This window comes from Physeter macrocephalus, chromosome 11 (assembly GCF_002837175.3).
Source record: "Physeter macrocephalus isolate SW-GA chromosome 11, ASM283717v5, whole genome shotgun sequence".
Classification (NCBI taxonomy): domain Eukaryota; kingdom Metazoa; phylum Chordata; class Mammalia; order Artiodactyla; family Physeteridae; genus Physeter; species Physeter macrocephalus.
Window position 1 is genome coordinate 8677837 of NC_041224.1, and position 16080 is coordinate 8693916.

Here is a 16080-nt window from a genome sequence, read left to right on the forward strand (position 1 = left end):
GCGGAGCGGCTGGGCCCGTGAGCCGTGGCCGCTGAGCCTGCGCGTCCAGAGCCTGTGCTCCGCAACGGGAGAGGCCACAACAGTGAGAGGCCTGCGTACCACAAAAAAAAAAAAAAAAAAAAAAAGTGAATGAAATTGGATTTATCTATATTTTCTTAGTCTTTGTACAATATACCTCAAAAATCTTCACTTAGCCATTAGAACAATGATCAAATTCTTGCTTTAGACTTCAAAACAGCCATATTTATATTTTGTTTCCCCTTCAGACTCTTATTATCTTATAGGTAAAGCACAAATTTGCAACCATCAATACAATATTCTGATTCTAGTTTCAAACTCTCATAACAATAAAAGCATTCTGTGACTACTGCAACATACTTATATTCTTTAAGTGCTTTAAAACACAAGCCTTCTAGACTAAACTGGAACCAATTATCCATGCACCCAGGTTACCTTTACTTCTGTGTGAACTGTGTTTATGTAGAGTGCAAATGAAGCCATCAACTAATTAAAGATTTAATGATTATTCTATAAACACATAAAATACATAAGTTAACAGACCTAAATGCATTGGTAACAATATGCTCATTACTACAGGAAACTATCACGGCCCTACTTCATCTTGCAGTTAAGAAAACCCGGGTGTGTGAGAGCACGCAAGCACGCGTATGCACGCACACACACGCGTGTGCACACACAGTCAGAAGCTGGATGAGGTCTTAGGTCTAGTTACTCCCAGCTTGATGCTTTTCCCAATTAATAATTACCTAAATTTAAAGACACAACTTTTCACAACTACATCATACAATTTTTTGAGGACAGACAACACATCTAACACATTTACACCAGCCAATCCTAAATACAAGGGATTGTACAAATGTTGAGTAGTTTTGAACAGCAACAAAAAGCAAGGCCATCGTGAACATTCACTTACTATTTGGCAATAATGAAATGCATGTGTACAGCATTTTCACGGATACCGTCTGGCTCACTCCCCAGAGCTATACCTCCCACATAAAGTAGGTCAGGAGAGCGCTGGCACATGAAGAAACTAAAGTTCATCCAGTAAGCTTAACTGACTTGTCAAAGGCCACCAATGCCAAAGTACATTCTTCTCAGAGGATATACAACTGGTACTGGTGATTCTAAGATAATCAAAATAATTCATCCCAATACAGAAAGAAGATCTGAACCTTTAGTAAATCACCCACAAGATATTTCAAACCTCAGTTTACCTTTGCCCCTGGATTTACCCTAAGGCTGCATCGTACTTCTTCAGCCAGCACTTGCTATACTGAAGGAAATTCAACCAAAATGATTTGCTTTAATAATGTGTTGCAAAACTCAGCAAACTGTCACCAGGCGTATTTGAAGCTGAACCAACTTCTTAAGGATGACCTCCATGACAACAAATAATCGAAGAAAGGCTTTATCTTTTAAAGAACTGATTATATCCCTACTCATCAAAGAGACAACTCAGATCATGGGGCACGGTAGATTTATTAACAGCACGTTTGTTTTTGGTTTTCATCTACCTACAGTGGGGCTGGTGGATGAAATTCAATTCATATATTTAAAGGTGAAAAGTTAAGTATCCACTCTGTTTAAAATACCGATATTGCTCAACATCATTAACTACTATCAGAGGCTTTAGTAAACTTGACCAAGATAATGGGCAGAAGTCAAAAGTTAAGCTTCAAGTAATTCACTGAAAGTAGTTCTAGCAAGTTGTTTAAAACATCTGAATCACTTCTTTTCCTGGTGATTTCCCTGTAAATTCATTTATTCTTACAGAGGAGTTATTGTAACATATTAATATAAGTCACAATTCAAGGGTTCAAAAGCTTACTTTAAAAGTAAAAGACACTATCTAGTTCTGCCTATGTTATTTATTTCATACTTTCATACTGCTTTTGCACTTGGAGACTCAGAAGTCATTTTAGGGCTTCCCTGGTGGCGCAGTGGTTGGGAGTCCGCCTGCTTACGCAGGGGACGCGGGTTCGTGCCCCGGTCCGGGAGGATCCCACGTGCCGCGGAGCGGCTGGGCCCGTGAGCCGTGGCCGCTGAGCCTGCGCGTCCGGAGCCTGTGCTCCGCGGCGGGAGAGGCCACAGCGGTGAGAGGCCCGCGTACCGCAAAAAAAAAAAAAAAAACAAACAAAACCAAAAAAAAAAAAAAGTCATTTTACTCCCAAATTACAATATAAAATTCTCATTTCCTTGTGGGTTGTCTTCTTCTAAGAAATAGAATCACAAACCATACCATCATTCCATTATATAAAATGTTACCCTCTACTTTAAAATTAAGTTTTAACCAATTGCTGATAACAAGTACCCTTAACTTTTCAGAAAAATGGAATCACATAGTCAAAATCCACACCTTCATCTCTTGCCATTATGCACGTATGTAGATACACATACATGTTCCATCTGTTTCTCTCCCATTACTACTACTACACAGACCACGATATAGTAGAATGCAATATATAGACTAAACTAAAACCTAGTCTTAGATACTATTAGGAATGGCTAGTTTAATATTTAATCCTATCCACAAATTCATGAACCTGTAAGCACAGGTTATTATTCCTTATTTACAAGATTTAAGCTCTCCTGTATTTAGATGGCACTTTTAATTAAGTCCTGTTGATTAACAGAAAGAAAAGGTAGTTCTGCACGAATTCCATTACAGATCACAAGCACCCACAAAACACCATTAGACACATAAGCCCATTAGTTTTCATTATTGTTTTATAAGAAAATGAAGTCTAAGTACAAATGGTACTAATCCAAAATCTTAAATATCAAACAGCACACCGAAACAAGAGCTAATATTAACACTTTAGGCACCAGGCCCTACAGTTGTCAAGAGGCTCCTTTTGTAGGTAAGAGTCCTCAGTCTTCCCGAGTTGCGGATTAATTTTTGCCTTTAATTTTTCTTCTCTGATTAAGTCTATGTAATAACTTCCATACTGATGAAACCAAAATGACTGCTGAAATTTCTAGAACAGCAAATCTTAACCTTGGGCTTTCTGCCTTTATCAATACCTTGAGTAACTGATGACAAACACGAATTTTCTCCCAAGAAAAATATACTATCACAAAACTGTATATGCGTACCATGGGAATTCACTGTTTCTAGCATCGTTTCCACATAACCCTCAGAACCCAGCTGATACACTCCAAAATATCTTGGGCAGGATAGAAAGTTGGAACTAGACTTCATTATTGCTTCTCAATTATCTTTAATTTAAATTATTTGCTACTTAATGGAAAACCCCAAATAACCTCAATTCCTTTCTAATTCAAACTAGTTGTAAAAATTAAGCTTTGCTTCTAGTACAGTTGCGACTTCACATATTTCTTTTCACTTCCAATGCAGTGGACAGAATGGAGGAATCTAGATTAAGGACTAAGAAATCTTGGTTTACAAAATTTTAAAAGAAAAAAAGGATTCTTAGTTTCTGTCAGAAAAATGAGAAATCGAACTTTTAAACTTATCACTTAAAGTGATTTAAGCTTGTTTTTATAAAACAAACTAGATTTTTATCGTTTTGAAAATGTAGTGCTTAACTACTTTTCCTCTTAACAGAGATATGTACGTATTTCCACTTTAACCCCTAACTAAAAACAAAAAACACCTACCTGTCTACTTTATAAACTTGGTTTTCATAACGTTGTATACTGGCCACTAATGAAGGATACAGTTTGAAGAGAGGACAGACAGGGGTATGAGACTATACGTCTGATTACAACCCTATTAAAACCAGGTGTTGGACTGCGATGGCTGGGCTCTACACCCAACAGTCCCAAAGGTGGCTGCGTAGGGCAGTAACAAGACGGTATCATCATCAACGTTTTAATTACCATCACACGCCCTTCTCGTCCTTCTCGTCCTTCTCGTTGGCTGGAGAAGAGGTTAAGCCTCCACCCCTTACAGTATATGGAGTCACACACTCTGGCATCCCAATGAAAAAAGTTAAACTACTAGAGGAACCAAGCAGCTCCACTTTGTTGAGTACCACTTTAAAACCAACTTTTTCAGAATGTCTTTCCTGAAGTCAGAAGTAACCATAAAGGAAAACGTAAAGCTCCAATTGTAACGAAAACATTCGATTGTACTGATATCTCGGAAAAACTACCCTTTCATTTAAAGGTGAAGCCATGGCACTAAGTAGTATTTCAACATTTCTAACCTTAAAGTTAAGATTATAATCTTAAAATTAAAATGTTAAAAAATTCTAATGGTGCAACCTCTGCCCCCCCAAGTGTTTAAATTAAGGGACTTTTTTCATATTTAGAGCTGACAGCCTATTGATTTCCCATGATCTGAAAATTACTTGTTATTCATTAAATCAAAGCCTTTATCAACTATTACTTTTTGATATAGCAAGTTACAACGTATCACATTATACCAATTGAGACACTGAATCTCTAACATCTATGTCTCAGTCAAGTCCTTCGGTTTATTACAATCTGGAGTTATTTCTCAATCCTTATCAAAAAAGGACTAACAACTAAGTTCTAAAGTTGAGTACAATTCATGTTTGGCGGGGAGGAGGGGACTTTTACTTAAAGTTGTTTCTTAAAAATTAAGAGGCATGCCTAATTAAGGCAGTGCGTTCAGCTTATATTAAAATTAGTTAAATGGGAATACTTTAGTGTTATTTTCCCTGTGTTTAGACCTAGCATTTCTGCCACCATTACCACAGAAACAAAATATGGTAACAGCAGGTACAGTTCACCTGACAATTTTCCAGATATATTGGATCATAAAATGCCTTCTTAATGAGGTGACATATATACAATACCGTCATCTAATTCTGCCCTATCTTTCATGATCAACATAGGATTACACGTTTTCTAAACTAGACACTCAATTAAGGTTCTAGATCGCTCCTGACCCTGACGTGTCAATTGGAGGCATAAGCTCGCCTTTATAAGAAGCACATCATTCTTCAGCAAATTATCAGAAAGTTTCTTCTCCTCAGGCTAACCCGGAATGCGATTACCTTTATTTGTGCTTGGCATACATTTCAGGGCTAACATGCTACTTTCAATCCTGTGATCTACAGGGCCTCCTCCCCCCACCAGCACGAGCCGCAGGACTGGAGAGCAGCTGTTTGCCTGGGACTGTTTACATTCTTCTGTTCAGTTCAGTGTCTGTTCTTGAAGTCTATGTTTCACTGGTCATAGTTTTGGTTGGATGTGAAATGAAACAAATTCTACACGGACGATGGGAAAAGGTAGTCTGAAGAGGGAAAAAAATCCCTCAAAAATAGGGACTCCACATGTTAGAAAACAATGAACTACAAAATGTCAAAATCATTTCAGTGAACAGAAATGATCCGTAAAAACTTAATAAGCTTTGATACTTCAGTTGAGCTCAGCTCTGATTTCAGGTTGGGGCCCTTGGGACAGTCCAAAGTGTTCCGAGGAGCAAGACTTCACTGAATTTCTAAAGTGTACTGCAGTGTTATCTGTTCTTATTAAAGCTCTCCCCTTCCTTGGCTGCAAAACAGGAACTACCAATTAATTTCCAGGGCAGTGTTAACGTCGACACCCCAACTTGAAAGTATTATCTGGAAAACTTGGAAACAAAAATAAAACCAAAAGACGAGATTCTGCAGTCACAAGTACTTTAATTTTTAAAAACAAATCACTTATTTAAAAATAAACAAGCGGCACCATTCTACTCTGCCGCTGATACAAGTAAAACAAGTTGAGAGGTGGTGTCTCACAGGCAACGTGCTAAATGGTCAGGACCGCGCTGGACAATCTCAACTACTCCACACGCTAAGACACTACTCTCGGAAGGAACATGCGACGGTCACGACTATTTGACTTTGAAAGGTCAAACAACCCAGAGTTTAAACAGCTTTATTTTTCGAAATCGACATTACAGAGCAGGATTTCTGCATTTAAAAAATTCTTACAGCACCAAACAGAGGTATGACAGAACGATTTTCCACCACAAAACTGTAGCACCAATCCAGCGACTCCTCGACTTCCTGGAACTGTCAACACACTGCCCCCTGTTTAAGTGGCTGTACCTGAAAACCAAGGTATGCAATTCCTTAGGGTGAGAAGCCATCAAGTGACCCTGCCAAGGACCTGGGGGAACGAGGGGAAGAGCCTATTATCCGTGGGTCTCAGCCCAACTTCCACGACCAGGGAGAGCCGCAGCTGCGGTACGGCGTCCGGGAGCCGTCGACACTTACATGCCGAAACCCACCCAACCGAAACACCTTCAGGTTAAGATTTCTAGGAAGGGGTTCACTTAACCTGAGTTCGGTGGCGGGTAAGAAAGCCCTCTTCCAACAGGTAGATCTGTTAACACCTGCTTACACGGGGTCCTTTCTCCCCTAGCTCGAGAAACCCAGCCATCGGGCGGACTCAGGTTTTATTAGGGAAGCAACTAAGAACGTTACAGGCTGCGGAAGAGCCACGTAGTACCCCCCCCCCACCCAAAACCCGCAACATATTCTCAAGGATCAAAGGAAAAGTCAGGAGGAGGAGGAGTCCGACCAGGTAGGACTGGGGAAGGATGGAGGCACAAGTCCCACAAAGAGGACGCAGCACCTAAGTCGGCTGCGGGCGGCTCGGGGGCCGCGACCTTCCGCGGCAGGGCTCCCGCCACCCCCGCCCGGCCCCTCGGCGGCTCCACGTGGGCCGCGCCAGCCCCGCCAGCCTCCCCGGCCGCCGGGAGAGCACGGCCCCCAAGCGCCCGGAACCTGCGCTGCCGGCGCCGGCGGAGCTCGAAGGCCGAACCGGCCCCAGAGCGCCACCCAGCGGCCCGCGGAGAGGCCTGCAGGCGGGGCCTCCGCGGCCCGGCCGCCGCACCCCCCGCCGCCCGCCCGCTCCCTCTCCGGATGCACAAGGCCCAGCCCAAGCGCTCCGACCACAAAATGGCTGCCGGCAGCCTCGTCACGTGACCCCTTTGTGCCTTGCGGGCGCCCGAACTCCGCGGGGCCCGGGTCCGAGGGGCCGGGGTCGGCGGGTGGCCCGACAGGAGGCCCCGCCGGGCCGCGGCGGCCGGGGGGAGAGGCCGGGGGCGGTGGGGTAAAGGCCCCGCCGGCGACGGGAGTCGGCGGCGGAGAGAAGATGGCGGCCATTTTGTGTGGGTCTGCGCTCCGCCGCCGCCGCCGCAGGCAGCGGAGGGAGCGGGGCCCGGCGGCGGGTCGGGCAGGGGAGTTAACACGTACCGACTCCTCTTCCTTCTCCATTCCGGTGGGCATCTGCGGCACGGCCCGGTTTATCGAGGCGTATTCGTGCAGGTCGGGCAGATCCTCACAGCGGAAAACCGGCAGCGGCTTCGAGGCGTCTAGCGCCCGCGCCCGAAACGACAGTTTACTCATCTCAGGCGCAGCAGATACCTCTCCGCTCTGGGGAAACGGCCCCGGCCAGCGGGATCATGGAGAACCGGGGGTTCGGTCCCCACTCGCCCGCCGCTGCCGGGGACTGGAGGGGCGGAGCGCGGAGCCCGCCGTCCGGGCACTCAGAGCCGCCGGGAGGTGGGAGGCCGAGCCGCTCCGCTCCTCTCTCGCTCGCTCTCCTCAATACGCCATGGCCAACATGGCGGACATTAAAACTCCACTGTGCGCTCTTCAGCCAACCCCAGCCATTCCCCACACTGCATCGCGCAGCGGCGCGGGCACGCGGGGGGGGGGGCGCGGGCTCGAGGCCGGGCGCCGGCACGGAGCGCGCGTCCCACCAACCCCCGGCGCCCGGCCCCGCTCCCCGCGCCGGGCCGCCCGGCCCCCGCCCCCGCGGCCGCCAACAGGCCGGTTCGGGCCGGGACGCGCGGGGCGCTCGGACGCCGGGGGCCACGGCCGGCCTCCCCGCCCCGCGCGCCCGCTGCCCGCGCTCGCTCCCGCCCGGCGCCGTTGGCTGACAGGCGAGAGTGCAGGGAAGCGACCGCCCTTCGCGCGCCGGCTTTCGGCGCGGCGGCGGCGGCGGCGGCGGCGGCCCGGGCACCTGTCACTGCCGGCGGCCCGGCCCAGGAGTGGGAGAGCGGGCGCCCTCAGCCCGGGCCGGCGCGGCGCTTCAGGTCTTATAACGAAAATGCAGACGGCATTCGGGGCAGGATGCTACTCTGCGGGAACTTTTACCAGCCATTATCTTTACGTCTAACGAAACTCTGCATTATATTTGATGGGCTCCGCGTGGATCCTGGGTCAGTTCCCATCATTGCGCTCCGTGTAAACAGGAGGCGTCCTACGTTGCTCCAAAGTAGGGTTTTGGTGGGTTTTTTTTTTTTTTCATTCTGCATTTTATCGACCCGCACTCTTTTATTGTCATCGAAGCAATGGGAATAATTATTATTGGACACCGTAACCTTCAGGGAAAATTTTTCTAAAGCAAGACACTGTTCAAAATTTGAGAGCCGGATGATTTTTCTACACTGGAAGAAAATGCTGCTTCAACATAGCCATGGGTTGACACTTACCATTTGTCCTCTGAAAAACTTGATACAATTGAATTATATAAAGACCTATAGTGCTCCTGTCAAACCAAAAAAAGAAAACTTAAAAAAAGGAACAGATGTATTGTTAGAAGAGATTTAAATGGATGTGATGGCTACCATGTGGCTTATATTACACACGAAAATGAATATCCAGAGAGCTCTTTGCAGTAGAATATTTTAAAAATCCGAAAGACTGTTGCGGTGGGTTTAATAGGTTTGACAGCAAATTTTCAAATATTTGCCGAGATACAAAAATGTCCTGTATCTCCACTTTTCTCCCCGGGGGATACCTAGTAAAAATAATCACTATTCTTAAATACTGGATTGGATGGGAACTGTTACTGGCTTAAGGCACAGAAGCAAAGTGCTATCTTTCAGGCTGGCTTCACTACCACCCTCTGGAGTGGGGAGAAAACGGATTGCAGGTCGCCAAACTCTAATACTGACAGCTCACCTCCCATGCTGCAGATGGACATTCATCTACATGCCCTATACTAAGACGATGCATTTATTCATTCAGCGAGCAAACATGTTTTGAGACTTCACGGCCCTCTAAGTATACTGCTAATTACTCAGCACCCACAGGACTCCGGAGGAGATTACATGGTGGGAGCAGGACCGGTGGATGGCAACTGCCACACCTGGGGTAAGTGTGAGGGCGAGAGCTCAGGCTATTTGGAACCAGGCAGGAGTAGCACCCAATCCGTGGGGAGTGAGTGGCTCTAATGAAGGCATTCAGGAAAGGCTTTTTGGAGGAGATGAGATCGGGGTAAAAACTGTGTAGGGTAAGCATGGGTCAAGGTTGCAAAAATGAAGAGGAGAAAGGAATCTTGGGCCAGGGGAGCAGCACGTGGGAAGACCCAGAGCCCTGAGAGGGTGTGTCACATTCTGGGATCCTCACCGCACTGTGGACCGTGACACTTAATTTGGACCGTGACACTTCATTAGCCAGGTTGAACAGTTCTGAAAATACTGGCTGGGTATTAGTACAGTAGTCCTCGCCAGCCTACTATATTAGATTTCTGAAAAATCCTAGTAGTAGCATTCGGTCGATTGAGGAACCTAAGAACTAAAATAGAGTCTTAAGTCATGAGTGAACCACCAAGAAAGTGAATATTATATATATATATATATATATATATATATAACCTTCGTTAAAATAACAGCCTATTGATAACATTCTCCATATCCTACACTAGTAATAATGGGCCTGTACAACTAAGTTCCTTGTCCTCTAGAAATTCTAGACTCACCCTCCATGGCAGGTTCAGAGACATGCTTACCAATTAAGCTTGCCTTTTGCAGATGATCTGCCTGCCGAGAGACATTTTCTTTCTGTCACCGGCCCCCATCCAGCTCAATGCCCTGGATTTCTGACTTGTAGGTCTTACTTGGTTCCCAAAGACCCACCGGCTGGAGTCCCAAGCCTCTTACATTCAGTTCACTTCCCTCCCTCCTGTGGGGCAGGAGTGCAGCAATAATAAAGGCTCCGGTCTAATTTTCCTCAGCACCCTTTATCCAACCAAAAGGTCCCTTGCAAAAATGTCTACCCCTGCACTGTCTTTCACTTTTTCTATTCCCAACTCAAACTTCCCTTTTTTTTCTAAGTACCCCCAACAAGAGTGAGATGAAATTCGCAGTGCTGCAAAAGATACATACTAATGTACAGCTGTATATACTAGCCTTTCCCCAAAGGGAAGCTTTTGGTTGCGAAGGAACTTGGCAGTATTTAAAATAGTTTTGATTCGCGCCACAAATCTTTACTGAGCAAGTAGGCAACACACACTGCCATCATGGCGGGGGATACAAATAAGATCCTGCTAAGGGGTCACCCCGTTAACAGAATGACCAGGGCCAGGCAGGATGGTGGCATGGAGTGCTCTGGGAGTTCAGAAAGAAGGCAGTCAGTGCCAGGTGGGTTGATCGGACATTATGGGGAAGATAGCGTGTGATTTGGTTCTGAAGGATGGCTAATATTCCAACTGGTTATTCCAACTGGTTCACTCCCGTTACGGGAGTGAAATGGTAGAAGAAAAGGTCTTCATGGCAGAGGGCAACTCTATGGACAGAAAGCGGGGCGGAGGCAACTGCCAGGTGTGTGTGGAGATGAGAAGGTTGACTTGGCCAGGGTTCAGTAGGAGATGATAACAACACAGGTATAAGATAAAACTGGCAAGGACTTGGGTGGAGGGGGAAGGAGTAGAAAGGAAAGAGACATACGTTTTCACGGTAATAATAATCGCTCATAAGATCATCACCTTGAAACGTGATTCATCGCGATTGCTTTCACATACAAAACGTCTGCTTAAACAACAACGAGAATATGTCAAACGCTCCTAGAGCTCTGAAGCTGCACTTTGCTATATATGATAAACCTGAAATACAGCTCTAGATATTAGTTTATGCCCAGTATGTGCCCAAGTCCCATTAAATGCTCTTTGAAATTGTTTCTAGGATTTGCCGCCTTATTTCCTTTCCCACCGCCTTCACCATCACCTCAGCTTTCATCACGTCCCACCTAGAAACAACCTCCAAGTCCAAGTCTCCTTGATTTCGCTCCTTCCTTCAGTAAGCCTCGATGAAACTCCTACTTGATAGGCAACGGGGCTAATGCTCTCCTAACGGTGGCTGATGGGAACCAACGGTGGCTTGTTGAGGCTGTGGGTCCCTGGGGATATGAAGATACAGAACAGCCTGCCCTTCAGGCATTCACGGTGCAGTGCAGGCCCCCAAATCAGTGAACCTGAAGCCCTACTTCCATCTGTATCCTCCCTTCCCCAAGTCACTGATTCATCTTGCTCATTAGATAGAGCCAATTTTTTTTGGCATGGTTGTCAAGGCCTCATAATTTTGCCTCACTCTCTCCAACATCATTTCTCCTTACTGCTTAAGACAAAAAAGCTCTTCACTCTAGATTTTACATCTCATCACCAGCTTTAGAAATCGGCCAAGTCTTTCCTGTCTCCAGGTTTTTTCTTTATTCTTTTCTCTCTATTCTCCCTGTCCAGCTTCAGGCCATCTACTCCTAGCTACTGAAATGCTACTTCACAGGAATGTTTTGAAGATCAAATGAAGCAATCCATGTCAAGCATTTATACGGTCTCCGGTCCACAGTAAACATTCAATAGATGTGAGCTACTATTGTTATCCTTCAAAATGCAACTCAGTGATCTTCCTTCATGAAATTTTGACGGCGTCACTTCTCTGGGTTCTAATTTCCTAATCTGAAGAATGAGTAAGTAGTTAGGTGAATTCAAAATAGTTTTTAAGCCTTCATCAATCTTTCTCATCTCTGAACTCCTATTATAGTGTTCAATCGGTAAGAACGATAACTACCACTTATCGAACATTTACTATGTGCCAGGCAGCGCAGAAGTACATTTTAAACGCATCATCTCACTTAATTTTCGATATCTATGAGGTGCCTCCTGTTAAGAGAGGTTGCAAGTCCTGCCTCTCAAAGCTGGAGAGAGGCAACGCTGAGACCAGAAGCCCTGGGATCTGACTCCAGAGTGGAGCCCCCGAAACCAGATGATAAAGTGAAGTGAGGAGTGAACTGGGAGTGAGCCGAGAGAGAGGCTTGGCGATCAGGGCAGGAGGCAGAGAGAAAGAAAGGGGACGCCTCGGGCCACCGGCTTCCTTGTTTTTGAGGGTGGGAGAGATGTGGGCATATTTGTTTGCTGACAGCAAAGAATCATGTAAATGGATTAACTTTAGGACCGACTTCCTCTGGGGTTAAATTCTCAGAGAAGAATTCCAAAGAAGATAAACTCTCATTGATGGGACAAAAGATTTTAAAAAATAATAATAATCCTGATACCAGTGTGGGTAGCAGAAGTCCAGATTCTTCCCTCCTTCAGGCATTCAACAAATATTTCCTGGATGTTTACAGACAGCTAGGCAAAGCCGTTTGTGCAGAAGAACCATAATAAACAAGACATGGTCCCGTTAGCCTCACAGAGCTAAGAATAAAGTAAGATACTGCGTTTGTATTTACTTGGGAAATGTGCAGTTAATCTCTTCAAGATGCCTGATGCACAATGATCTCAACATTTAAAAAAATGATACAGTGCTCTAATTGAGAGCATTGTGCAAAAGTACTAAGTACATCTTCACCTGCAGTAATCATTTTCCTTCACTTTCTATTTTCATAATAAGCTATAAAGAAATGGCATCAAGTAATTCTTCCAAAATAACATTTAGGAAAATAAAAACTGGAAGCCCTTTACGATGTGTTGTATGTTAGAAAGTAAATGCTGCAGTTGCGTTGCAGCATATTTAATAGGGGTCACAGAAGCAGTATCTGAACTGCCGATTTCTCTACAGAGTTGATTTATGCATGGAATTCTGTACATAATATTTAAGAACTATGTTTTGTATAAAATAAAAAAGTTCAGAATATATCCAGAAACAGTCTGCCTCTACCTTAAAAGAATAAAAGGCGAGGGCTTCCCTGGTGGCGCAGTGGTTAAGAATCCACCTGCCAACGCAGGGGACATGGGTTCGAGCCCTGGTCCGGGAAGATCCCACATGCCGCGGAGCAGCTAAGCCCGTGTGCCACAACTACTGAGCCTGCACTCTGGAGCCCGCGAGCCACAGCTACTGAGCCCACGTGCCACAACTACTGAAGCCCGTGCGCCTAAAGCCCGTGCTCCCACGCACCGCAACAAAGAATAGCCCCCGCTCGATGCAACTACAGAAAACCCACGCGCAGCAACGAAGACCCAACACAGCCAAACATAAATAAATAAAATAAATAAATTTTAAAAGAAAGAACACAAGGCAAATTATTAATCCTAGCAAAATACAGCAGGACAGACTCAAAATTATTTCAATTTAACTGTGTCTCCAATATACATGACTGAAACCAAACAGGCCTGAGAATGAGTTAGACTTTAAAAAAATCCACAGAACGGTTCCAGCAGTATTGGGGTTAGAAGAAAAAAAAAAAGAAGATAATGAAATATGATACATCTTATCATGTAATGTAAAATCCTAAATTTATAGAAAATCTACTCCTAGCACAGCAAGGATTTTGCCAAAATTTAGACCACCATCCTGCTCGGGGTGGGAGGCAGGTGGTGATCGGTTAAGGCTGACCATTTTTAGGCCTGGCCTTTCTTAATTCTCAGGTCCCCCTAAATCATCTGATCTTTTCCTTACCGTCCTGGTGGGCAGCTGATGAGACCTCTGTGGCAGCATTTTAATGAGGACACAACTAGATGCAGTTCGGGAAGTGGTGGGACTCATAAATAGGAAATCATTTGGAACTTGAACAATAACAATTTAGTACTTGAGAGGAATGTCATATATTCCAACAATTAATTTTCCAAAAGAATAAAAGTACATCTTAGAAAGTAAGAAAAATTGAAAAAAAGTAAACCACATATATTAAAAACATGTATTTGGTAGTATTTATCTAAACTGGATTTTGTTAAGCTATTGTTTTTTTAATATACTTATTTATTTATTTATTTTTGGCTGCGTTGGGTCTTCGTTGCTGCGCGCGGGCTTTCTCTAGTTGCGGTGAGCGAGGGCTACTCTTCGTTGCCGTGCGCGGGCTTCTCATCGCGGTGGCTTCTCGTCACTGAGCACGGGCTCTAGGTGCACGCGCCTCAGTACTTGTGGCTCGGGGGCTCTAGAGCGCAGGCTCAGTAGTTGTGGCACGCGGGCTTAGTTGCTCCGCGGCATGTGGGATCCTCCCGGACCAGGGCTGGAACCCGTGTCCCCTGCATTGGCAGGCGGATTCTTAACCACTGCGCCGCCAGGGAAGCCCCTTAAATTACTGTTGCCTTATTTAATCCAGTGACTGGCATTTGCTGACAGACACGGTCTGTAGCCTACGTGTGGGTCCAATGTTGTAAGGTGCAGGAGAAAAATGAGAGGGAGGAGAGAGGGAAATGTAGGAACCTTTAGGTGCCCTACAATCTTGAGCGTATGAAACATACTACTTGGGTGTTACACAGATCAGTATGGTATAAATGGTACATGCGGGGTGAAGGGATGAAACTTAGAGGAACAAGAAAAAAAGCTGTTTAATGAAGTAGAAATATATGTTGAAAGGTTGAAGTCAAAGTTACCAGTGGGGGGTGGACAAAGAAACCTTGACAGGGAAGAAGGCATGCAAGAGAGACTGTGTGAACTGCCTTTGCTCCTATGACCCAAGGAAGGAACTTACTTCTATATTCATCTGAAACGTAAGATTAGCGAAATAAAGCTTTGACTTTCACTACAGGTATTCTTCTTTATGACACTTTGAGTAACGTTGTGCCGATTGCTGAGATAAGCACTCTGGGTCCGGTTCCTCCTCTCTTCCAGAGATGCGAAGGGCAAGTGAATGGTTTGAAACCTGAGGAGTGTGGTTATGGGTGTGAAGAATGACTCACGGAATGAGGAGAAGGGGCTGGGGATGGAACGGCGGGGAACAGCAACATCTAGAAGACAGCAGAGGCGGAAGGGCCTGGAGAAGAGCGGAGGAGGCTGGGAGAAGCCAGGTGACTATTCCAGGCGGTGATCGATGAGGAGGTCCCTGGGGACGCAGCAGTCGCGATTGCCACAGGACGACGTGGGCGGAAAACTCACTCTGGCGAGTTGAGGCGCGAGCTGAAGGAGTCACGGGCTGAGCGGTGCCTGAAACGTGTTAATCAGTCATTTCCCCGGCAAGTCCAGCGAGGTCAAGTCATGAAGTGCCTCCTTATGAGCCTTTCCTAGGTACTCGCTCACAGGAGCGAGAGCACCTTGAAGGCGAAGAAATCAGCCTCAGGACCCAGCCCGGGCCACGTCAGCAGCACCGCCCCACAACATGACCCATTAGAAGAGAATATATTGCGTTATTTCTCGAGTCCTCACAAAATCCTGGTGACAGGAGGAAGTGAACCACATCTTCCATCTTGAAAGTTGCAGAAATAGTAAACAAACGACCAACCCGACTTGGTTAAGTGAGTTACTGACAAGAGCACACGCCACACCCAGATGTTAAAATTTCTTCTGAATTAGGTTTCCCAAACACTAGACTCATGAGCTACAAGCGACACAGGGACACCGTGGTAACACATATACCTGGATATATATTTTGGTGTTAATAGATTTATTCATAAGCCAGTTAACTTTTTGATGTTTTAATTCCTTTCAGTCTTTCTGGCTTTGTTTTTGTTTTTCACTTTCTTATTTTATAACATTGGAATAATACTGTATATTATTTTGTGGTCCTCACTTCTCAGTATAATCTGAGATAGTCCCACCTCATTAAATATTCTTCCCAAATGTTAGCTTAGCGTTCTTCAGAAGTATGTTTCATAAAACACGAATCCCAGAAGTTATGTTCCGAGATGAGCGTTCCAAAAAGACTTACATATAAAAGCAATAAGTCAGGGAAATACTGCCTATTTTATCTTTCTCTTTAAAATATATACAGGCTCGGGCTTCCCTGGTGGCGCAGTGGTTGCACGTCCGCCTGCCGATGCAGGGGAACCGGGTTCGCGCCCCGGTCTGGGAGGATCCCACATGCCGCGGAGCGGCCGGGCCCGTGAGCCATGGCCGCTGGGCCTGGGCGTCCGGAGCCTGTGCTCCGCAAAGGGAGAGGCCACAGCAGAGGGAGGCCCGCATACCACAAAAAA

The 16080-nt window shown here is 45.5% G+C and overlaps 1 protein-coding gene across 2 annotated transcripts in view; it reads right to left on the reverse strand.

Annotated features, from left to right (window-relative positions):
- Positions 1–7697, reverse strand: part of EPC1 (enhancer of polycomb homolog 1) — a 66056-nt gene extending 58359 nt beyond the window's left edge. Inside the window, exon 1 of one of the 2 annotated variants that reach the window (XM_024116360.3) lies at positions 7203–7695. In XM_024116360.3, coding sequence (XP_023972128.1) covers positions 7203–7355 — 153 coding nt within the window. In that variant the 5' untranslated portion in view covers positions 7356–7695. Of the gene's footprint in view, positions 1–7202 lie in introns of both variants that reach the window. The other variant, XM_028496280.2, reaches the window with a different exon arrangement.
- Between the last annotated feature and the right edge of the window lie 8383 nt (positions 7698–16080).